Source organism: Ranitomeya imitator, chromosome 4 (assembly GCF_032444005.1).
Source record: "Ranitomeya imitator isolate aRanImi1 chromosome 4, aRanImi1.pri, whole genome shotgun sequence".
Classification (NCBI taxonomy): domain Eukaryota; kingdom Metazoa; phylum Chordata; class Amphibia; order Anura; family Dendrobatidae; genus Ranitomeya; species Ranitomeya imitator.
Window position 1 is genome coordinate 482,630,398 of NC_091285.1, and position 25,969 is coordinate 482,656,366.

Here is a 25,969-nt window from a genome sequence, read left to right on the forward strand (position 1 = left end):
GCTAGCCATGCCCTCAACATGTTTATTTTTTCAATTGTTCCCTCACCACACTCTAACTGGAGCATCCACATGCGCCTCAGTTGCAAGGGGAGAAAAAAAAAGTCTCCTGCTGTGCTGGGCGTCACTGGCTCAGCTAATCTGGGTCTGCTAGCACACAGCAGCATTGCGAGGCTGGCACAGACCCAGCCATCATTTGATCGCCAAATCCTTCATATGCATTAGCAATGTGGAGACGAAAGGAGAAGACAGCAGGCAGTAATTATCAGTTTTTATCTTATTCCCAATGTCCATGGCTGTGTCGGACAACCAGACCTGCTCCTGCTAGATTCAGAAGCTTTAACCCCATGTCATAAATTGACAATGGCGGAATGTTAAAGTTCAGGACAAAGAACCATATATTTACAGTGCTTGGTTATAAATATGGAACAAAGAAGAAAAAGACTTGCATGCACTATTTTCATTAGCCTTTATCTAGCAATGTGCATAAATGAAATGGTTGCATCTCGCTCCTCACCCAACCGCCTCCAAGACTTCTCCGGAATATCCCCCATTCTCTGGAATTTTTTGCCCCAACACGTCCGACTATCAACCACATTCGGATCCTTCAGACGGAACTTGAAAACCCACCTCTTCCGGAAAGCCTACAGCCTATACTGACCCTGCTGCCTCCTCACCACTACCGAAGCTACCGTCTCACCAACACCGGAGCTCCTGCAACCCTCAACATACTGTCTCCTTCCCCAGTATGCTGTAGAATGTAGGCTCGCAAGGGCAGGATCCTCTCCCCTCTGTACCAGCCTGTCATTGTTAGTTTGCTTACTGTAAGTGATATCTGTAATTTGTATATAACCCCTCCTCATGTACATCACCATGGAATCAATGGTGCTATATAAATAACAAATTGAGCAGATAACATAAGGCCAAAGAGCTGTCCGTAAACTGACCAGTCTCTAAATTTAACTGGAAAACTTAGACCTCATTCAGCGATCTTTCATAAGCAAAAAGGGTACAATTTTCTCTTTTTTCTATCAGATATTCATCACCGTTTAGTTAGTATTTTAACTTTTGACTTCACTGATTTTCTGGTATGAAAAAAATAAATAAATAAATTGCAATGCTTCTCCTACCCATTGCAATGCTAAAAACGGATCACACACTGACTGTACACGTGTTTTCAATGATTTTTTTTACGGACCTATAACTTTGGATGGGTAATTTTGATCCATGATTAAAAAAAATGGACATTGCTATTTGTTCTGTGAAAAACATAAAGCACTTACATGATTCACAGATGCCTGAATGAGACCTAAGACTGAGTGGAGACAGCCATTGTAAAATTAGCGAAATGTGGGTTTGACTGGTTCAGTGTGCCCATCGGTTTAGCTAAGCTGCCTCTTATTTATTTCCGTAAATTGGACCAGACTATCGCATGCTGCAATTTATTTATTTTCACGCTTACCTAATTTTTTGGTTTGAAAAATAGTTAATCTGAACAAGCACATAAGCTAACATAAGGTCCATGTGCTGTCCGTTTTCCACACTGACCGAAAATCTGTTTGAACGTACGAGTGATGTCTGTGAAAAAAATGGACAGCACTCGGACCACTGTTAGTCAATGGGGTGTAAAGGTTGATTAAAATACATGCTAGTGGTGATATACCCACTGCAGCTCCTACGCCATTTTTCCACTTTGTGGATTGCAGTGGTGACATCACCTGACCCCTGTAGTTGATAAGTGGGGTCATTGGGGTCAAGTACAGGTATGTATTATGGATGGTATGAAATTGTCACAATGAAAATGTACATCATGGAGCATTAACAGTCAGATGCCAATGATGTACATTCTGGTCATGGATGCTCAACTGGTTAAGTCCACCAAGAGAAGCATACTTTTTGTTTTAATAGATTATTATTCATAACGTAGACAACATTGATTGTGAAAACAGTGACCCTGAAAAGACGTGACATAAATAACAATGTGATGGAAACTTTATAACTTCTTTGTGGTACATCTATTATTACTCCATAACATGTAGAAAGTGATTTGTGCACAGTTCACACATGTCTGGATGTGTTCAGGCTTTAGGAGACACCCCACTCCAGTGCCTTCATGAACTCTTCTTCTGTAAATGACAGCATCTTGGCAGATTCAATGTGCATCTGTAAGAGATAATTGAGCAAAATGGATAAATCCATTTCCATAATACCATAAAATACAACGCACGCTATAATAATGTATATGCTTATTTTGTTTTTTAATTGGCCATCATTGTATATTCCTCAAGTCTGCCCTTGTTAACATACATAGTTAGTAAGGCCGAAAAAAGACATTTGTCCATCCAGTTCAGCCTATATTCCATCATAATAAATCCCCAGATCTACGTTCTTCTACAGAACCTAATAATTGTATGATACAATATTGTTCTGCTCCAGGAAGACATCCAGGCCTCTCTTGAACCCCTCGACTGAGTTCGCCATCACCACCTCCTCAGGCAAGCAATTCCAGATTCTTACCGCCCTAACAGTAAAGAATCCTCTTCTATGTTGGTGGAAAAACCTTCTCTCCTCCAGACGCAAAGAATGCCCCCTTGTGCCCGTCACCTTCCTTGGTATAAACAGATCCCCAGCGAGATATTTGTATTGTCCCCTTATATACTTATACATGGTTATTAGATCGCCCCTCAGTCGTCTTTTTTCTAGACTAAATAATCCTAATTTCGCTAATCTATCTGGGTATTGTAGTTCTCCCATCCCATTAATTAATTTTGTTGCCCTCCTTTGTACTCTCTCTAGTTCCATTATATCCTTCCTGAGCACCGGTGCCCAAAACTGGACATATGAAACAAACATTTAGTCAAGTAGCAAAGCTGTAAAAGGGCGAGTGTGTAAAATGCACTTTATAGCTCGATTATTCCCATCCATAGAGCCGCATAAAACTAAAGTTATTTTAGGTTTCAGAGACCCCTGGGAATTAGTTGGGGGAGCAAAATACCTCTTGGACCAACTAGCTTGTAAAAGATATTTTTAATGGACAACAGCAGAAAGCACCTGAATTGTAACAGGACCCGTCACCTTCTCAAACCCAGTTCTGTCAGGTGTTACTTAAACTGGAGGGTCTCCGGGGGGATATCAACCACCAAGCGTATCAAATTAAACTCTCCAAATAAGAAATCTAGGCAGCTCCTAACTTGACTGTGACAAATAAGCCATTGATACGTATTTCAGAGGCCAGATGGCTTTTAGTAACATTTCTAAATAGATATGTTCATTTATACTATGACGAGGTTTACATACTATGGGGCTCAATATGCCATACTCCATTATAAATCCAACTTGCATCTCAGTTATCACAGCCCTACTATGAATGTGCTGACCGCCACATGGACCCGGCCCCGGTGGACATTACCAGTAACAAATACTACACACACTACGGTGGGTTTCAGAAGTGCCATAGAATTATGCGCGGTGACCTAAAATTAGTATTGTGACGGTGAGCAGCCCAGACCCTAATTTTAGGCATCTGAACCCTTCCTACTCTTGTTTCTCTTCCGTGTGGTTCCCATTGCAGCATACCTTTTGTCTTTTTAAAATATCGATGAGCTTGAGTTGTTTTTTAAATCCAGTCATCAACTCTGCTTTTTGCTTCTCCAACTTCTTATTCTCATGTTTCAGTTCTTCTATCCTTTTCCTCTCTTGGTTGGCTGTATCCTAGAACAGAGTTGGATAACGTTCTTTGTAATATTTCTGTTATTTCAAGAAAGTGTAAACCAGAGACCATGTAATGTCAAAGACAATGTGAATGTTACCCACAATTACAAAATTGTGGAAGAAAAATAAATAAAGGAGGGGGGTTCATCAAAGTGTTTTAAGCAGAAATCTGGTGTAAAACTGTTGCGCACTGCGGAGTTAAGCAAAAATTGTGCACATTTTGGTGAATTCACACCAGTTTGAAGCAGCGCTGCGCAAATTGTCGACAGCAAATGAATTGTAACAGAGGATCTGTCACCTGGTTAAAAGTGGCCAATTTTTGCTCTTATTTAATTCCTGCTGCTCTTTCCCCGGCTTGGTTTCTGACTTCCCTTTCGGTTTATTACCCGCTCAGTTTCCCGACACCCGTTTGTACCCGGTTACTATACTCTTCTCGGCTCCCCAGCCGGTCACCTCCCGGTTGTACCCTTGGAGCTCCGCTGTTCGTTCCGGGAGCTCTGGCGGCTGGCCCCGGCCCCTCCTCCTGCGATCACGTGCTGAAGGTCCTGCACGCCGGCGACCGTGCCATTCTGTGTCTGCTGGTGCTGTCTATCCGTGTCCGTTCTGCTGTACGGTCCACGATATTGTACTTCATTACCTTTGTCATAACTTTGCCATATTTGAGGGTTTACCATTTTGCACCGCCTTCACCATGCATTATGCGCACATGCATGAGTGAATGCCTAATTAATTATTATTAATATTTTCATTGGTTATGTACATCTTGGTAAAAAAAGAAAGAAAGAGAGGGAAGGAAAAGGACAGAAAAGAGGGAAAAAGAGGAGGGGGAAAAAAAGGGAAGAGAGAAGGAAAGAGGGAAAAGAAAAGGGAAAAAGGGAAAAAAAAAGTACACTTTTTTTTGGGAGTACACTTTAACTGTGTCAAGTTACTGTTGCGCTGGAGGACCATTATATAGATACTTACGGACTGAGATGGACAAAATATGATGCATAACTGAGGCACATGAGCAGTTATTAACTGGATCCCTCTAGTGTAAAGATGAAATCTCACAGAATGTGATCTGTATCTAGCAAGAACTGCTGTGTTTGTTTACCTCATTACTGAGGCAGAAAAGCGGTATTCTTTAGGCTCCATCCGTGTGAGGGTTACCATCCAAAAGAGACAGACCAATTTTTTCTCAGGTGTCATCCTAGTTGCATCAGTTTTAGTTCACTGAAGCAGGTAGATTGCACGCTGAACTTTAATTTATTTATTGACTTTTACTGTGTTAGTTAAAAACGGATGAAACTCTGAAATACAAAGTCTATCTTCAGTGTCTCGTTTTAGGCTGGGTTCAGACAAGTGTATAAAAAAAAAATCTGAGTTTCACCCAGAAAGCTCAGACGGTTTTCATCCATGCCGTCATGCGTGCAACATCGGCTTTCATACAACATTCAAAGATGAACATGATCAACCACCGTTTCCTATGGTAATAATGGGTGAGTGGTGCTGTAAGATTTTTACTCAGACAGCACATATCTGTATTAAACCTAGCATGGATCCCTGTAGACTTTAATGGGGTTGTCGACTACTTGGACAACTCCTTTTCACACCTGTACTCATCTCAGGTGCTGTGCGGTTCCAGCAGTGTTGGCACTCGCGTTCCCAGGACTCGTGTGAGGTTATTATGTTATGCGATCCCTGAGTCAAATCAGCGCCTGCTTCATTCTTCCTGCTTTTGGACATATTGAACATTAGTCAGTACTGCGGCTGCTCTCGGACTTAGGCTGCCGTCACACTAGCAGTATTTGGTCAGTATGTTACATCAGTATTTGTAAGCCAAAACCAGGAGTGGGTGATAATTACAGAAGTGGTGCATATTTTTCCATTATACTTTTCCTGTAATAGTACACACCTGCGCTGTGCAAGATTGCCTTGTGCAGGCATGTACTACGGAGGACAGAGAATGAACTTCAATCCAATATTGCAGCCAGCATGCAGCCAGCGGGTAAGGAAAGGGTGAATCAAAAACCCCAAAACCCCGCCTCCATGGCTGAAGATTGTTCCCTCCAAATTCAGGTGACAGTGTCCCTTTAAGGGATCACCCCTTTGCTTCGGGCAGCAGTTTGTTATAAAATAAATAAAATGATCTTTACTCATCCTCCCCAGGTCCCGTGTTGAGTCCCAGTGGGCGGTAGTTGCTGTGCGGCTGATGTCACGTCCATAACGTGGAAGCCAATCAGTGGGCTCCGTAGCTCTGTGTACGGTGTGGCAGCCAATCAGTGAGCTCCGCAGCTCTGTGTATGGTGTCCCATCTACACGGGCACAGCCACTGTACGCACTTATTGGCAGCAGCGCTGCAGCTAATACCAGCCACCGGGTGCACTTTGTTTTTGACTGCCAGAAGAGCGTGTATTACTGCATATCTGAGCAGGTCACTTACAGATCTTATCTACAGATCTTATCCAAACACAAACTATGATGTCAGTGTGAACAAAGATACATGCCATAGACCATGGATCAGCAATAGTGATGGGCGAATATACTCGTTACTCGAGATTTCTCGAGCACGCTTGGGGGTCCTCCGAGTATTTTTTAGGGTATGTGCACACGTTCTGGATTTCTTGCAGAAATTTCCTGACAAAAACTGGACATTTCTGCCAGAAATCTGCATGCGTTTTTTTTTGCGTTTTTCCCAATGCATTTAATAGCGGGAAAAACGCTAAAAATCCGCAAAATTAATGAACATGCTGCTTTTACCGCGATGTGTTTTTTTGTTCGCGGAAAAAAACGCATCATGTGCACAAAAATTGCGGAATGCATTCTAAATGATAGGATGCATATGTATGCGTTTTTTATGCATTATTGGGAGAAAACGCGAAAAATCCTGAACGTGTGCACATACCCTTAGTGCTCGGAGATTTAGTTTTTCTTGCCACAGCTGAATGATTTACATCTGTTAGCCAGCATAAGTACATGTGGGGATTGCCTGGTTGCTAGGGTGCAGTCATCATTGACACGGGTCTATACTGTGCAGGGCCATCATTAGTGACATAGGTCTGTACTGCACAGGGCCGTCATCAGTGACATAAGTTTGTACTGTTTTTTTTTTTTTCAATCTCTGGATGTAAATGTTTTATTAGATGTGTATTAGAAGGTTGCAAACATTTACATTATCCACAAAAATAAAAACTGCTAACAGTTCACTTAGAAACAATGACTGCATTGTACATTTCATCTATAAATACTTGGGGTTCGTCATGATATTGTGCTAATGCATCGTATCCGACCCCGGAAACAATATCCATGATGAGTGCAATGAAAAAGCCTAAATTAAATTAAAATACCTTGTTACTTTGCTTTAGTTTATTGAGTTCCATCTTGTATCTATCGGCTTCCTCCACGGCTCTGTTCAGGCGAACCTCGGTAGCACTTTGATTGCTTGCAGACTGTTTCTGAATTCGTTTAACGTTTTCCAGTTCCTAAATCAGATAGAAAAACATGTTCCATATTAGTTTGTAATTGGCTTATAAAACTGAAGAACCAGTGTACGGCAATGCTAAACATGTGGTCAGGAAAAAAATCCTGTTTTTTTTTTTATGTGAAGCTCAAACTTAGATTAACATTAAGATATATCGGCAATTATTTCATAAATCTGAAGTCGCTGATAAGAAGACTGACCTTTTCTGCAGTTCACATAAATAAATGTGAAAATTGAAAAAAATAAATAAATAAAATAAATGTAAATTAATGATAAAATACAAGATATTAAATTCAATTCTAGCTGACTAGGTAATTAATATTAATCCAAGATGGATGAATTAGCATCCTAAAGCCCCCATACACTTAACATTAACATCAGCCAAACCAGCCAGTATCGGTGACAGTCTAATGTGCATGGAGCCTCCTGACAGATGACGTCAGTGGAGAAGACCCAGCATGTCCAATTTCGCACTGCAGATCCTTTTGCCCTTGGCGAGATGAGCCGCCACCAAGAGATGTCCGGCAGCGGCTCTCTCATAGAGAACACAGGGGCACTCGGCAGAGGGAGCGCACCTCTGTATGGAGGAGTCGCGAGAAATAGCTGCCTGCCGAGTGACGGCTCTCTATCCTGTAGGCTATGCCGGACACAAGTCATTATACACAAAGAACTTGCGTATTTAGTGTAAACTACAGATTAATGTTAGTACAGGAACATGTCCTCGACTGCAAGAAATCGCCAAGTATTCTGCTGTGGATGGTTATTCTCTATGACAAATGCCCTTAATCCAAGGAACAGTTACCATCAATGTTTCCCCCACTAACTGATCAATGCAAGTCAGTGGTGAGAAATTGTCTGTGCCCTTATGTGCTGCTCTTTTACACCTATGGTTTTTGCCATGATGGTTCTTTTTATTGAGAAGGGGAGAAGTTAACTCTTCGATACACTTCTTACTCCACACGTTGCTGACGTACTTGGTCAGTAAATGTAACCATACTGTAAAGGAAAAAAACCTCATTGCAGATACGGACATGGAAGATCTGGGGGGAAACGACGTCAGCAGGTTGTTGCTGTGCTCTGCTTTACGGCCGGCCGGCGCTGACAGTCACTGCAGGAAGCTGACGCCGGGGGACGTGACAGACATCGGAATGTGAGTATGTACTGTTTTTTTTTTAACTTTCACAATGGTAACCAGGGTAAATATCGGGTTACTAAGCGTGGCCCTGCGCTTAGTAACCCGATATTTACCCTAGTTACCTGTGAACACATCGCTGGATCGGCGTCACACACGCCGATTCAGCGATGACAGCGGGTGATCAGCGACCAAAAAAAGTTCCTGATCATTCCCCAGCGACCAACGATCTCCCAGCAGGGGCCTGATCATTGGTCGCTGTCAAACATAACGATTTCGTTAACGATATCGTTGCTACGTCATAAAAAGCAACAATATCGTTAATGAAATCGTTATGTGTGAAAGTACCTTTAAACTCCTAATCTGCCCAATTATGTAACAATATGACAGCAGGGAATATACCATTGTGCTCAAAAGTTTGCATACCCCGGCAGCATTTTTGCTTTCTTGGCCTTTTCTCAGAGAATATGAATGATAACACCAAAACTTTTTCCTCCACTCATGGTTAGTGGTAGGGTGAAGCCATTTATTGTCAATTTACTGTTTTTTCTATTTTTAAATCATAATGACAACCCAAAACATCCAAATGATCCTGATCAAAAGTTTACAGATTGGAACGTCTAAGTACATCCCATGCACAGCTTCCGGACTGATGAGTGCAAATTCGCCTCCAGTATTTGCTGATAACGTGCTGCATTCATCTTTCCTTCAATTTTGACCAAGTTTCATGTGCCTTTGTAGCTCACACATCCCCAAACCATCAGTGATCCGCCTCCGTGCTTTACAGTAGGAATGGTGTTCCTTTCATCATGGGCCTTATTGAATGTAACGTTTATGGTTGTGGCCAAAAAGTTCAATTTTAGTCTCTTCACTCTAAATTACCTTATTCCAGACGTTTTGAGGCTTGTCTCTGTGCTGTTTTGCATATTGTAAGCGAGATACTTTGTGGCATTTGCACAGTAATGGCTTTCTTCTGGCGACTCGACCATGCAGCCCATTTTTGTTCAAGTGCCTCCTTATTGTGCATCTTGAAACAGCCACACCGCTAGTTTTCAGAGAGTTCTGTATTTCAGTTGATGTTATTTGTGGGTTTTTCTTTGCATCTCAAACAATTTTCCTGGCATTTCTGGACAACATTTTTGTTGGTCTACCTGACCGTGGTTTTGTTTTCACAGAGACCCTGATTTTCCATTTGTTAATCACAATTTGAACGCTGTTGACTGGCATTATCAATTCCTAGGATATCTCTTTCCTGTTGTATACCGTAAGTTGTACCTTTTCCCATAGATCCGCTGACAATTCTTTTGCTTTCCCCATGTCTCACAATCCAGAAACGTCAGTGGCTGCATGAAAGATGCAAGAGTCTGTCGAGATCCCAGAAACTCACTAAGCTTTTATGCACACACTGATTACAAGCAAACAGGTCACAGGTAAGGATGTTACCTTTAGTAGCCATTCAAACTCATTTGTGTCAACTTCTGTCAAAATCACCAGGGTATGTAAACTTTTGATCAGGATAACGCTGCCGTCACACTAGCAGTATTTGGTCAGTATTTTACATCAGTATTTGTAAGCCAAAACCAGAAGTGGAACCAATAGAGGAAAAGTATAATAGAAACATATGCACCACTTCTGCATTTATCACCCACTCCTGGTTTTGGCTTACAAATACTGATGTAAAATACTGACCAAATACTGCTAGTGTGACGGAAGCCTAATTTGGATGTTTTGGGTTGTCATTATGAGTTAAAAAGAGAAAACAGTAGTTTGACAATAAATGGCTTCACCCAATCACTAACCATGACTGGAGAAAAAGTTTTGGTGTTATCATTCATATTCTCTGAAAAAAGGCCAAGAAAGCAAAAATTCTGCCGGGGTATGTAAACTATTGGGCACAACTGTTTTAGGCAAATATATGCAATTTTTCTATTTCCATCTAGTAAAACTAAGAGACAACTCCTGTAGTAGATGATCAGCTCTGCCAACTATCATGAATATTCAACAACTAGATGGTGGCCAGATTCTAACGCATTAGGTATTCTAGAATATGTATGTAGTTTATTTACAAAGATTTAAGAATAATGCAATGAATACACAGGATTCGGCCGGCCACGTCCAATCAGCGAAGCGTGGTTTAAATCCCGCGCAAATTCGCGGCCGGACTGCACCAATCAGTGAAGCCAGGGCCGGCTCCAGGTTTTGAGGTCCCCGGGCGAAAGAGTCTTAGTGGGGCCCCCCCTTTAACACATACCACAATTCATGATGCCCACGTAGTATATAGCACAGCCACGTAGTATATAGCACAGCCACGTAGTATATAGAACAGCCACGTAGCATATAGCACAGCCAAGTAGTATATAACACAGCCACATAGTATATAGCACAGCCACGTAGTATATTGCACAGCCACGTAGTATATAGCACAGCCCACATAGTATTTAACACAGCCCACATAGTATTTAACACAGCCCACATAGTATTTAACACAGCCCACATAGTATTTAACACAGCCCACATAGTATATAACAAAGCCCACGTAGTATATAGCACAGCCCACGCAGTATATAATACAGCCCACTTAGTATATAGCAGTGTGAGCACTATATCCGTTAAAAAAAGAATTAAATAAAAAATAGTTATATACTCACCTTCCGGTGGCCCCCGGATCCAGAACAGGCCTTTAGCGATGCTCCCACCAGGTCCCTTCCCAGTGATGCTTTGCGACAATAACCCGTGATGATGTAGCGGTCTCGCGAGACCGCTATGTCATCTGGGGTCATTACCGCATAGCATTACTGGGACTGGAGCATTGCAAGGAGCGGGAAAAGCTGCCGGGGACGCCGGAAGGTGAGAATATCACGATTTTTTTTTATTATTATTTTTAACATTATATCTTTTTACTATTGATGCTGCATAGGCAGCATCAATAGTAAAAAGTGAAGCGGTGTTTAAATCCCGCCCCAATATCGCTGATTGGTCGCGGCCGGGCGCAACCAATCAGCGACGCAGGATTTCCGTTACAGACAAACAGACGAAAATGGACCTTAGATGATTATATATATATATAGATAAAGAGATCCACCATTTTTACCGGAATGTCTGTTAAAACGTAAGATCACTTTATTAACACAAGTTGTAGTTGTAGCATGGAAGAATAAAGTGATGTCTTCTTTTTATAAAATGTTGCATGTGTCTGTTAATGGGGTGTTCCCCTTTTTCAGTATTTTCACGCCATTGGTTAAAATCAAAACACCCGATACTCACAGAAAACCCCTTTTACACTTAATATTAAACATATATTCTGGTCAGGCTTTGAGAGTCGCATGCTCTCACCCATTGTGACAATTTTTGCATACTCCCAACACCAACATTTTTATTCTTTTTTGCAATCCAAACTTTTATCTCACCCAAAATCTTTTAAATACTTATTTAAAGCTTCTCCCCACCCGAGCAATCTTCTGATCCAGAGTGCCACCCAAGCAATCTGATCCAGAGTGCCACTCAAGCAATCTTCTCATCCAGAGTGTCTCCCGAGCAATCTTCTCATCCAGAGTGTCACCCGAGCAATCTTCTCATCCAGAGTGTCACCCGAGCAATCTTCTCATCCAGAGTGCCACCCGAGCAATCTTCTCATCCAGAGTGCCACCCGAGCAATCTTCTCATCCAGAGTGCCACCAGAGCAATCTTCTCATCCAGAGTGCCACCCGAGCAATCTTCTGATCCAGTGTCACCCGAGCAATCTTCTCATCCAGAGTGCCACCCAAGCAATCTTCTCATCCAGAGTGTCTCCCGAGCAATCTTCTCATCCAGAGTGTCACCCGAGCAATCTTCTCGTCCAGAGTGTCACCCGAGCAATCTTCTCATCCAGAGTGTCACCCGAGCAATCTTCTCATCCAGAGTGCCACCCGAGCAATCTTCTCATCCAGAGTGCCACCCGAGCAATCTTCTCATCCAGAGTGCCACCAGAGCAATCTTCTCATCCAGAGTGCCACCCGAGCAATCTTCTGATCCAGTGTCACCCGAGCAATCTTCTCATCCAGAGTGCCACCCAAGCAATCTTCTCATCCAGAGTGTCTCCCGAGCAATCTTCTCATCCAGAGTGTCACCCGAGCAATCTTCTCGTCCAGAGTGTCACCCGAGCAATCTTCTCATCCAGAGTGTCACCCGAGCAATCTTCTCATCCAGAGTGCCACCCGAGCAATCTTCTCATCCAGAGTGCCACCCGAGCAATCTTCTGTTCCAGAGTGTCACCCGAGCAATCTTCTCATCCAGAGTGCCACCCGAACAGTCTTCTGATCCAGTGTTACCCAAGCAATCTTCTCATCCAGAGTGCCACCCAAGCAATCTGATCCAGAGTGCCACCCAAGCAATCTTCTCATCCAGAGTGTCTCCCGAGCAATTTTCTCATCCAGAGTGTCACCCGAGCAATCTTCTCATCCAGAGTGTCACCCGAGCAATCTTCTCATCTAGAGTGCCACCTGAGCAATCTTCTCATCCAGAGTGCCACCCGAGCAATCTTCTCATCCAGAGTGCCACCCGAGCAATCTTCTGATCCAGTGTCACCCGAGCAATCTTCTCATCCAGAGTGCCACCCGAGCAATCTTCTCATCCAGAGTGCCACCCGAGCAATCTTCTCATCCAGAGTGCCACCCGAGCAATCTTCTGTTCCAGAGTGTCACCCGAGCAATCTTCTCATCCAGAGTGCCACCCGAGCAATCTTCTGTTCCAGAGTGTCACCCGAGCAATCTTCTCATCCAGAGTGCCACCCGAACAGTCTTCTGATCCAGTGTCACCCGAGCAATCTTCTCATCCAGAGTGCCACCCAAGCAATCTGATCCAGAGTGCCACCCAAGCAATCTTCTCATCCAGAGTGTCTCCCGAGCAATCTTCTCATCCAGAGTGTCACCCGAGCAATCTTCTCATCCAGAGTGTCACCCGAGCAATCTTCTCATCCAGAGTGCCACCCGAGCAATCTTCTCATCCAGAGTGCCACCCGAGCAATCTTCTCATCCAGAGTGCCACCCGAGCAATCTTCTGATCCAGTGTCACCCGAGCAATCTTCTCATCCAGAGTGCCACCCAAGCAATCTTCTAATCCAGAGTGTCTCCCGAGCAATCTTCTCATCCAGAGTGCCACCCAAGCAATCTTCTCATCCAGAGTGTCTCCCGAGCAATCTTCTCATCCAGAGTGTCACCCGAGCAATCTTCTCATCCAGAGTGTCACCCGAGCAATCTTCTCATCCAGAGTGCCACCCGAGCAATCTTCTCATCCAGAGTGCCACCCGAGCAATCTTCTCATCCAGAGTGCCACCCGAGCAATCTTCTGATCCAGTGTCACCCGAGCAATCTTCTCATCCAGAGTGCCACCCAAGTAATCTTCTAATCCAGAGTGTCTCCCGAGCAATCTTCTCATCCAGAGTGTCACCCGAGCAATCTTCTCATCCAGAGTGTCACCCGAGCAATCTTCTCATCCAGAGTGCCACCCGAGCAATCTTGTCATCCAGAGTGCCACCCGAGCAATCTTCTGATCCAGTGTCACCTGAGCAATCTTCTCATCCAGAGTGCCACCCGAGCAATCTTCTCATCCAGAGTGCCACCCGAGCAATCTTCTTATCCAGAGTGCCACCCGAGCAATCTTCTGTTCCAGAGTGTCACCCGAGCAATCTTCTCATCCAGAGTGCCACCCGAACAGTCTTCTGATCCAGTGTCACCCGAGCAATCTTCTCATCCAGAGTGCCACCCAAGCAATCTTCTCATTCAGAGTGTCACCCGAGCAATCTTCTCATCCAGAGTGTCACCCGAGCAATCTTCTCATCCAGAGTGCCACCCGAGCAATCTTCTGTTCCAGAGTGTCACCCGAGCAATCTTCTCATCCAGAGTGCCACCCGAACAGTCTTCTGATCCAGTGTCACCCGAGCAATCTTCTCATCCAGAGTGCCACCCAAGCAATCTTCTCATCCAGAGTGTCACCCGAGCAATCTTCTCATCCAGAGTGCCACCCGAGCAATCTTCTCATCCAGAGTGCCACCCGAGCAATCTTCTCATCCAGAGTGCGACCCGAGCAATCTTCTCATCCAGTGTCACCTGAGCAATCTTCTCATCCAGAGTGCCACCCGAGCAATCTTTTGATTCAGAGTGCCACCCGAGGAATCTTCTGATTCAGAGTGCCACCCGAGGAATCTTCTGATCCTGAACTGTCTCATTTTTTGTATAAGGGCAAAATGACAACACACAAATATTTTACACAATTTGTAATGACATAAGCTTCTGTTGTGAAAACGTTGCTATCAACATATAAACCTCTATCATCATCCAGAATGACGTGGCTACAGTGGTGGCCTCCCATCCTCATCCTTGGACATTAAAAGCCATTCCCAATAGTGGAATCTTAACAGCATCTACAGCGTATTGAATAGTTAAAAATCAAAGTTTCCTATTCTGCTTTTCCCAAGTTATAGTTTCAATATCCTCCGTGTGCGTTTCCTCTGTGTAATGCCAGTCTCCTCACACTCCCCAAAAACCATACTATAAATTAGCTTCCTATGAAGAAGTTTTACCGAGTTAGTACTTGTACTTAGTGAATTAGATTTTAAGCCCCATTAGGAGTGCTTTGTCTCTATGGCGAGTCAAGCTTTGCCGATGCTATATAAATAATGGGTAATAAATAAACTGGAAGAGTAAAAGCTGACAGAAAAATCAAGAAGAGGGACAAATACCATTTTCCACCTCCCGACAAAATGACTTACGCCAGTGTGTATTCTCAGCATGTTGCCTAGGCACAGCAAGAAGATCATGGACATTATTACATCATCCCTTATTAGCAAGTCCTACAGAGTCTCTCCCAAGGTCCTACCTCGGCTAATATTTCAAAAGCAAGAAAATAGAAAATGACCTCATATCCCTCCTCACCCCCATCCCTGAGGGAATGCTTTGCTTTTAACCTTCATCCGTATTGTGATATTTAACTTCTTCAATAGGATAAGACGCTATCAGTTCTAGAAATAAAATATCAAGGTTAACCTTTTGTATTGAGCAGCTGGTCTGAAAAGGAAAAAATTATAAAGTAGGGGGCAACAAATATTTCTCCAGCAAAGACATGATCATGAAAAAGTAGTTGATTCCAAGCCGTTCTTCATAACAATAAGACACCATTGCTCCGATTTGTCCTCCATTGCCAAATTATATAAAATGTATCAAAAACTGGGATGCAAAAGTATTCACATGAAGAAAAATATACGCAAACAATATTTACCGCACATATGAATATATACAGGTGCTTCTCACACAATGAGAATATCATCAAAAAGTATATTTATTTCAGTTCTTCAATACAAAAAGTGAAACTCCTATATAGAGTCATTACAAACAGAGAGATCTATTTCAAGTGTTTATTTCTGTTAATGTTGATGATTATGGCTTACAGTCAATGAAAAGCCAAAAGCAAATGCACATATACATTTCTAATGTGTAACGCTACCTAATGGCCTCCGCTCTGCTGCCGCTTCTTCCACCTTTGAGGTCAGTGTTCCTTTCAGAGGCTTGGGGAGTGCTGCTTGGTGTGGGATGGACCAGCCCTGATGACAATGGTTCTGGGGCAGAGAAAGGAAAGGCATGGTTCAGACTTACCAGAGCACTTTCCCATGCCTTTACAGCAAATGGAGTACCAATCACAGATACAGAAAAAGCGCCAGCAGAGCGGAGGTCATTTGATATGGTGGCTATACATTAGAAATGCATAGTAACATTTACTGTATGGGGTGACGGCTCTCTTTAAAGGGAACCAGTCAGTTTGTACATGCAGTCCAATCTGTGGACAGCATATTATAGAGATGGAGAAACTGAGCAGTTTGTGGGAAGAGTATAACCAATATTTTATTCATTGAAATCCCGGGTATTTACATATCAGTCCAGTGGGTCGTCCTACTCTGTGATTGACAGCTATCTCTGCATGCAGTCATACAAGAGTGTCAATCACTGGGTAGGACGACCCACTGCCCTCATATGCTTACAAACACCAAGGACTTCAATGAAAAGAATGCAAGTTTTACTGAATATTTTCCCATAAAAATGTACATAAATCTCATCTGCTCCTCCCGCTGAATAATATCCTGTCTGCAGATCAGACACTATTTTTCAATATTACAGGTTTAAAGGGAATCTGTCAGCAGGTTTTTGCTACCTCATCTGAAAGCAGCATGATGTAATTAAAGAGAAGCTGAATCCAACGATACATCACTTAGATTACTGGGTCCAGCAGTTCTTACACAATCAGAGTTTTTAGGTTTAACTTGAAGCAGAACTGTGAAAGATAAGCCCGCTCACACCAGGCTCTGTATGTACATGGTCTATAGACAGTGAGCTGCTTATCACTGGAGGGGGCGTTGCCAGGCTAAGGTAGTGCAGCAATGTTAATGTCTTACTGATAAATCCTTCACAGTTAGAAAACACCAGCCCACACTTTGACAAGTGACATATCCCTGAATTCTGTGTTTCAAACATCTATCTCCTGCTATCTTCAGATTACATGACAAAATCTTGCTGACAGATTCCCTTTAACCCCTTTACCCACAAGGGTGGTTTGCATGTTAATGACCAGGCCAATTTTTGCAATTCTGACCACTGTCCCTTTATGAGGTTATAACTCTGGAACTCTTCAAAGGATCTTGGTGATTCTGACACTGTTTTCTCGTGACATATTGTATTTCATGTTAGTGGTAACGTTTATTTGATACAACTTGCGTTTAAGTGTGAAAAAAAGGAAATTTGGCAAAAAACTTGAAAATTTTGCAATTTTCCAACTTTGAATTTTTATGCCCTTAAATCACATAGATATGTCAGACAAAATACTTAGTAAGTAACATGTCCCACAAGTCTACTTTACATCAGCACAATTTTGGAACCACATTTTTTTTTTGTTAGGGAGCTATAAGGGTTAAAAGATGACCAGCGATTTCTAATTTTTACAATACCATTTTTTTTTTAGGGACCACATCACATTTGAAGTCACTTTGAGGAATCTATATGATAGAAAATACCAAAAAGTGACACCATTCTAAAATCTGCACCCCTCAAGGTGCTCAAAACTACATTCAAGAAGTTTATTAACCCTTCAAGTGCTTCACAGGAATTTTTGGAATATTTAAAAAAAAAAATGAACACAACTTTTTTTCACAAAAAAATTACTTCAGATCCAATTTGCTTTATTTTACCAAGGGTAACAAGATAAACTGAACACCAAAAGTTGTTGTCCAATTTGTCCTGAGTACACTGATATCCCATATATGCAGGTAAACCACTGTTTGGGCGCATGGCATTGCTTGAAAGGGAAGGAGTGCAATTTGACTTTTAAATGCAAAATTGGCTGGAACTGAGATCAGGCGCCATGTAGCCTTTGCAGAGCCCCTGATGTGCCTAAACAGTGGAAACCCCCCACAAGTGACACCATTTTGGAAAGTAGACCCCCTAAGGAACTTATCTAGATGTGTGGTGAGCACTTTGACCCACCAAATGCTTCACAGAAGTTTATAATGTAGAGCCGTAAAAATCAAAAATCAAATATTTTCACAAAAGCATTAAGCTACTTACTGGTAGCGGCATTTCTCGGAGGCCCATGACAGCACGACGAGAGAGGGGATCCGCCCATTAGGAACAGGAAACCTACAGATACAAAAGGGCGGTACCTCTCCCTTGCCTCAGTTGTATTTCAGAGTCTTGAGAGGATTACCGCGGTTAGTGGTACACAAAAATATACACTATATACAGATTATATACAAAAATAGCAGACATCTATTGGGACTGGTATCATATTGTGAAATATATACATTTATATGGAGTGCAACCCCCAGTGAATAGGGAGGGAACTAAGGGTGCTGTCATGGGCCTCCGAGAAATGCCGCTACCAGTAAGTAGCTTAATGCTTTACTCGGACTCCCATGACAGCACGACGAGAGACTTACAGAGATGTAAACTTCCTTAGGGAGGGACTATGGCCTGTAGCACCCTTAACCCAAATGTGAGATCAGAGCAAGCCCCCAAATCCAACCTATAGTGCTTAAAGAAGGTGGACGGGGATGACCATGTGGCCGCCTTACATATCTGGTCGATTGATACTCCAGACTTTTCCGCCCAGGATGTAGCCATGGCCCTGGTGGAATGCGCCCTCAGATTCTGCGGAGCCGGACCCCCACCTGCAGTGTAAGCCAAAGAGATAGCCTCCCTAATCCACTTTGCTAGTGTGTACTTTGATACCCTAAGTCCCTTTCTAGGGTTTTGGAAAGATAAAAACAACGCATTATCTTTCTTCCATGTGTCAGTAATAGAGATGTATTCTAGCAGGCATCTCCTAACATCTAATGTATGGAGTAGTTCTTCTTTAGGGTTGGAGGGATTGGGAAGGAAGGATGGTAAAACTATCTCCTGTGTCCTGTGAAACTGTGATGACACTTTTGGTAAGTAGGCTGGGTCCGGTCTGAGGATTACTCTGTCTGGTAGAAACTCTGTATAAGGGGATACTCTGGAGAGCGCTTGTATGTCTCCAACTCTACGAGCAGATGTAATTGCCACAAGAAAGGCTGTCTTAAGAGATAGGGCCTTAATTGAAGCTGATTGTAATGGTTCAAACGGCTCTCTAGTCAATGCTGACAGGACTAGGTTGAGATCCCAAGGCATAGATCTATCTTTATGTATGGGTCTAGATCTAATAGAAGCTTTAATGAACCTTGAGATCCAATAATTATTGGCGATGTAACATGAAAATAGAGCCCCTAGGGCCGAGACCTGTACTCTTAGAGTACTAGTGGATAGATCTAGTTCTAGGCCTTTTTGCAGAAATTCTAAGATTTGTTTAATAGGTAATCCCTCTTCTAAATTAAAATCAGAAGAGGCCAGAAATTTCCGCCAGGTCCTAGCGTAGATTATTGTGGTTATCTGCTTTCTACTTTTCATAAGGGTCTCAATTAGACTCGGGGAGAACCCTTTGCTTTTTAGTAACGCCCTTTCAAAATCCATGCCGTTAAATGGAGATTCTTTACTTGAGGATGGCTGATCGGCCCCTGGTAGAGCAGATCTGGAATGTCCGGAAGTACCCAGGGGTCCTCCACTGACATGATCTTGAGCCAAGTGAACCAGGCCCTTCTGGGCCAGAATGGGGCAATCAATATAACTCTGGCTCGATCTTCTCTTATCTTCCTGACTACTAAGGGTATCAGGCCTAGTGGAGGAAATGCATATGCCAGTTGAAAATCCCATCTGATCAGAAAAGCGTCTACCGACAGAGGATTTTCTCTGGGATTTAGGGAACAAAATCTTGTTGTCTTCCGGTTGTCCCTGGTAGCAAATAAGTCTACTTCTGGATGTCCCCATTTGTGGACAATCTGATCGAACACGTAATTGTTTAGGGACCATTCCCCTTGTCTCAAGGTGTTGCGGCTTAGAAAGTCCGCTTTGATGTTTTCTTTTCCTCTTATGTGTAGAGCAGTTAGGGATAAGGAGTGATTTTCTGCTGTCTGAAACAGACGATCCACCACTCTCATCAGTGACTCGGAATGAGTTCCACCCTGATGATTTATGTATGCGACCGCCACCTGGTTGTCCGATAGGATCTTGACATGATGACCCTGCAGATATATGAGGAATTTTTTCACTGAAAGCTCTACTGCCATTAACTCTTTCTGGTTGGAGGAGGCTGATGTTAGGGGAGGGGACCATAGACCCTGAACCATCATGTCATCCATGTGTGCTCCCCAACCCCCTACGCTAGCGTCTGTCGTTACAACACGTGTTACCTGTGACACCCAGGGAACTCCCGCCGATAAGTTTTTACTGTTTAGCCACCACCTAAGAGAAGTGAGTGCTTTTGGACCTAAGGTAATCTGATCCTGCAGGGACCCCTGTAAGATTCTATCATTAACCAGCACCTCGGCTTGTAATGGTCTGGTGTGGAACTGGGCCCAACGGACGGCGGGAATGCAAGAGGTTAAAGAACCCAATAATGACATAGCCTGTCTAAGGGTCATGGAAGGCTTATCAATTGCCCTAGACACCTGTTGTTGGATATGAAACAACTTGTCGGGAGGAAGACAACATTGTTTGGATTCTGAGTTCAACAATAGTCCCAAAAATCTTTGTATTTTCTGGGGCTGTAAACGAGACTTTTCATAATTCACGATCCACCCCAGATGCTCAAGTTTGGATGTGGCTGTCTCTAGCTGAGAACGGCAATGGTCTTCAGAGCTCCCTACTATAAGAAAGTCATCCAAGTAGGGAATAATTAGGATGTCAGACTCTCGTAAGTGTGCCATGACTTATGCCACTAACTTTGTAAACACCCTAGGAGCTGCTGATAAGCCGAAGGGAAGAGCTCTGAACTGGAAATGGCGAATCTGGCCCCCCATTGACACAGCTACCCTCAGGAATCTCTGGAAGTGTTCATGTATTGGAACATGATAGTATGCATCTTTTAGATCTACAACTACCAAGAAACAGTGATTAAACAACATTTTTATTGCTGAATTGATTGTTTCCATTTTAAATGATTCATTGACCAGGAACTCATTAAGACATCTGAGATTAATGATCGTTCTAAAAGATCCGTCTGGTTTCTTAATCAGAAAAAGAGGAGAATAAAATCCCCTTCCTCTTTCTGATTCCGGAATTTCAATCAGCACGTTCTTGGAACATAAGTTGATAACCTCTGCTTCCAAAGCTGCCTGCTCAAGGGGGGAGGAACGTAAAAGGGTTAATTTAAATTTTTCACGAGGCCAGTGATTGAAGTCCAGTTTTAGACCTTCAGTAATGATGCCTCTGACCCATTTACTGTTTGTAATGTCAAGCCAAGCTGAAGAGAATGCTGACAGTCTACCCCCCACAGGGATCGCTAGTCATTGGTCCGGTTTTTTCTGATCCTTTGAGGAACGGCGAAACATATAGCCCGTACCTCTACCGCGTCTGTCTTCCCATCTGAAACTTTCTCTAGTGGGAGAGGACCCGCGTTTTTTCCCCCGACCAAATCTCCTTCGATTAAAGGGCCGGCGGTAAGATGAATATAGACTGGGGAATTTCTTTTTGTCATCCCCTGCTTTTTCCAACAACTCGTCCAGAGTTGGACCGAAGAGATATTGTCCTTCGCACGGAATGGCGCAGAGCTTGGTTCTAGACTGAATGTCACCTGACCAGCATTTCAGCCACAAGGCCCTGCGAGCCGCGTTGGATAGTCCTGCCGCTCTGGCCGCCATTCTGACAGAGTCCACCGATGCGTCCGATAGGAAGGCTGCAGCATTCTGGATGGTCGAAAGAGCCTTCAGAATAGTATCCCTGGATGCACCGTCCTTAAGCTGAGACTCTAACTGATCTAGCCAGACCATTAAAGATCTGGCCGTACATGTTGCCGCTACGGCTGGTCTGAGAGATCCAGCCGCCATCTCCCAGGTACCTTTGGGGAATATATCTGCCTTTCTGTCCAGAGGATCCTTGAGGTTTCCCATATCCTCAAAGGGTAATGAGGCCTTTTTTGACGCCTTTGCAACAGCCGCGTCCAGTTTAGGAGCTTTATCCCATGTATCCACAACCGGATCGTCAAAGGGATACCTGCGTTTTAACGCTGGTGGTAAGGCCCCCTTTTTTTCTGGTTTCTTCCATTCTCTAAGGATCAAGTCCTGAATCTTTTCGTTTACCGGGAAAGATCTATGTTTTTTACGATCAAGTCCGCTAAACATCATCTCCTGTTTCGAGGGCTGTGATTTAGGTTCCTCTATACCCATGGTGCCTCTGACTGATTTGACGACTTTGTCGATTCTATCCAAGGGTAGACAGAATCGTCCTGACTCCTCATCTGATGAAGAGGAGAGAGGACTGGAGAGATAGGAATTCTCCTCTCTTTCTTCCTCTGAAGAATTAGAGTCCAAGAGAGTCCTATGCTTTGAGCCTTCCGCTTGGGATAGGGACCGTAGTGATTCCCTTACTTCCAGCCGGATCATTTCCCTCAGATTTGCTGGAGTTACGGACTCTTCTGCTACCTAGGGGAGGACAATATAGGAGATAACTAATATCTGACCTAAAGTCACTACCACCAACCCGCTCCTGTAGACCTCACCGTCTGTTGTATACAGGGGGCACATAATTTTTTTGAACAAGAGTCAGGTAGAGGGACTCCACAGAGGGCACACTCCTTATGTTTAGACTTCCCCGTACTCTTCTTCCCCTGGAATGATAAAGTATAAAGGGGCCCGCGTCACAGAGTGAACTTTCACGTAGATCACTTACCCGTGCGCCAAAGTACAATACCGGAATCCGAGGGGTCTCTTTAGTCGAAGCTCTGGATCCTTGTTCGGAAGAGCTCTTACGACTGGGCTGGTCGCCTCTATCCTTCTGTTTGGGCTTCTGACGTACCTCGTCTGGCAGCTGCTGCTGCTCACCACCACTCTCCATGATGAAATGCGACCAGAAGCAGGGATCTGACATCTCCACCTGCATAAATACCCCTTGGATCCGGTCAGCAGATGGGCCAGCGCTGTCCCTATTGGCCCAGGATACAGCAGAGGGCAGGGGAACTTGCGGTCAAAAACCGGCACACAGACGCGATGGGCGCCGCCATATTGGAACGACTGCGCATGCGCAGACGTCCGGCGACCCGGAAGCGGCCGCTAACTCCGCCCCCCCCACGTCACTGCACCCGGAAATGCTCCAGCACGCGCTGAGAGCTGTGCAGGACGCCGGGGGATGGAGCGCAGCGCTCCGGGAGTCACCCACACGCCTGAGCCCAGCACCCGCAGCCCCACCATACCGCTGCACCACCAATGGGAATACTTACCTGCGCTGGCGCTGATGGAGGCAGGAAATCCTCCGGACTCCGCTCCCTGCTGCGAACGCCACTGCCGTGAAGTCCAGCAAGGACCACCGTGGCGTCTCCAGGGATCTCCGCACCGGCCGAGGTAGGAGACCCCCCCGCTACCGTAATCGGCCGGCCGGCCTGGGCCTTCTGTCTGTAGGCACCCGTCCCCTCAGGAACAGGAAACCAACTGAGGCAAGGGAGAGGTACCGCCCTTTTGTATCTGTAGGTTTCCTGTTCCTAATGGGCGGATCCCCTCTCTCGTCGTGCTGTCATGGGAGTCCGAGTAAAATGATCATTTCACCCCCCAATTTTTTATTTTCCCAAGGGTAACAGGAGAAATTGGACCCCAAAAGTTGTTCAATTTGTCCTGAGTATGCTGATACCCCATATGAGGGGGTAAACCACTCTTTGGGCGCATGGCAGAGCTCGGAAGGGAAGGAGCGCCGTTTGACTTTTCAATGCAAAATTGGCTGGAATTGAGATCAGACACCATGTCATATTTGAAGAGCCCCTGATGTGGCTAAACAGTGAAAACCCCCCAATTCTAACTCCAACTCTAACCCCAACATGCCTCTAACCCTAATCCCAACCCTAATCATAACAGTAACCACGAACGTAACCCTAACACACCCCTAATCCCAACCCTAACCCTAATCCCAATCGTAACCCTAACTCGAACTTTAGCCCCAACCCTAACCTCAATCCTATCCCTAACCCTAATGGGAAAATGGAAATAAATACTTTTTTAATTTTATTATTTTTGCCTAACTATGGGGGTAATTAAGGGGGGTTTGATTTACTATTTATAGCGGGTTTTTATGTTTGGCTGATGTCACACACTAAAAGACGCTTTTTATTGCAAAAAACAGTTTTTGCATCACCACATCTTGAGACCTATAATTTTTCCATATTTTGGTCCACAGAGTCATGTGAGGTCTTGTTTTTTGCGGGATGAGTTGACTTTTTTATTGGTACCATTTTCGGGCACATGACATTTTTTGATCGCTTTTTATTACGATTTTGGGGAGGCAAAATGAACAAAAACAAGCAATTCATGAATTTATTTCCTTTTTGTTGGGGGGGGGGGTGTTTACACTGTTCCATGTGTGGTAAAATTGATACAGCAGTTTTATTCTTTGGTGTACGATGACAGTGATACCTCATTTATATATTTTTTTTTATGCTTTGGCACTTTTATACAATAAAATCTATTTCATCTAAAAAATAATTATTTTTGCATCCCTTTTTTCTAAGAGCTATAACTTTTTTCATTTTTCTGGTGATGGAGCTATATGGAGGCTTGTTTTTTAGCGGGACAAGATGACGTTTTCAGCGGTACCACGTTTATTTATATCCGTCTTTTTGATCGCGTGTTATTCAATTTTTTGTTCAGCGGTATGATGATAAATCATTGGTTTTTTGGCTTGTTTTTTTTTTTTTTTAATGGTGTTCACTAAAAGCGTTAACTAGTGGGACAGTTTTATAGGTTGGGTCGTTACGGACGCGGCGATACCAAATATGTGTACTTTCATTGTTTAGATTTTTTTTTTAAATTCAAATATTCATTTAATGATAGAATAAATATTGATTTTTTTAAATTATTTTTTTAAACATTTTTACAATTATTGAATTTTTTTTTTTTTAATTTAATTCTTACTTTTACACTGTGTCCCTCTATGGGACACTCATTTTGTGCAGGATGAACGCTTCTATAGCATGCAGATCTGCATGCTATAGAAGCTGTCAGTGCTGCAGCTTCTGTGCACTAACCTTAGAGACTTCCAGACATGCACTGCGAATGACAGGAAGTCTTTCAGCTCTGGAGACCCCCGATGTCGTCATGACGACATCGGGTCTCCACGGCACGCCGCGGGGTCTCCAATCCAAATGCAGAGGGGCTGTCAGAGCTGACAGCCCCTCTACCTGCTCCTGGAACACTGCGATCATCTTTGATCGCAGTGTTCCGGGGGTTAAAGTACTGGGAGTGGTCCGTGACCGCTCCTGACACTTAGTGTCGGGTATCAGCTATGACAATCAGCTGACACCCGGCCCCGATCGGCCGCCCACCACGCGTGTGCGCAGCCGATGGGCTATGACGTACTATCCCGTCCATGGTCAGATGGGCCCAGCCCACATGGACCGGATACTACGTCGGATGTCAGAAAGGGGTTAAGTATTCAGAACATCTATGGCCAACAGAAATCTGATGAAAATGGCAGATGAAAGCGTGAACAGGGCGTTACCTAGCACTTGCACGGTCTGTAAGTGGAAGAAAATGATAATAAATGTAGAACATGACATATTTTACGTTCATCAGTTGGGATGAGCAACAGTAAATCTATCAAAGTTTTGTATTTTATTTTCAATGTCTCTTTTTTACCATCTCTGGAATTTCCTCCCATACTTCTCAACCCTACGAAATAGGCATTTAAACTATTGTGTAATCTGCTGCATGATCCCTTCTTGATCTGCTGTCATTCGTGCCACCACCTCCTCGACAAATGCTGCAAGTTACAATTCTTTATGCTTATTCCTCATATTGACAAAGCCTTTACTGCTCATCTCCTACGTTTTGTTTTACTTCTCTTTTAGAAATGTACTACCCTTACCAAATATGATGGAATACACGTACAGGGAGAAGATACATTGCCCGCTTCTGCTAATTTAGCAGAAATGATCACAATTACGTAGTTTCAGTGCCCTGATGAAGACCACATGAAATGTAAGGGATGCCGTATAGTTTTTTTTTGTTGCAGCGCAAAAAATGTGCAAAGGGAACAAAGGAATTGGGCCACTGATTTCTATATTGCAGATCACTTAGTGAGGAGGCATTTCAGAACTGC

At 43.7% G+C, this 25,969-nt stretch overlaps 1 protein-coding gene across 1 annotated transcript in view; it reads right to left on the bottom strand.

Annotated features, from left to right (window-relative positions):
- Nucleotides 1–449: 449 nt before the first annotated feature.
- The window catches only part of TEX9 (testis expressed 9), a 47,635-nt gene continuing 22,115 nt past the window's right edge, over nucleotides 450–25,969 (bottom strand). The window contains exons 10-12 of the mRNA XM_069765945.1: nucleotides 7,035–7,169; nucleotides 3,574–3,708; nucleotides 450–2,160 (exon numbers count right to left, since the gene is read on the bottom strand). Coding sequence (XP_069622046.1) covers nucleotides 2,083–2,160; nucleotides 3,574–3,708; nucleotides 7,035–7,169 — 348 coding nt within the window. The 3' untranslated portion in view covers nucleotides 450–2,082. The remainder of the gene's footprint in view (nucleotides 2,161–3,573; nucleotides 3,709–7,034; nucleotides 7,170–25,969) is intronic.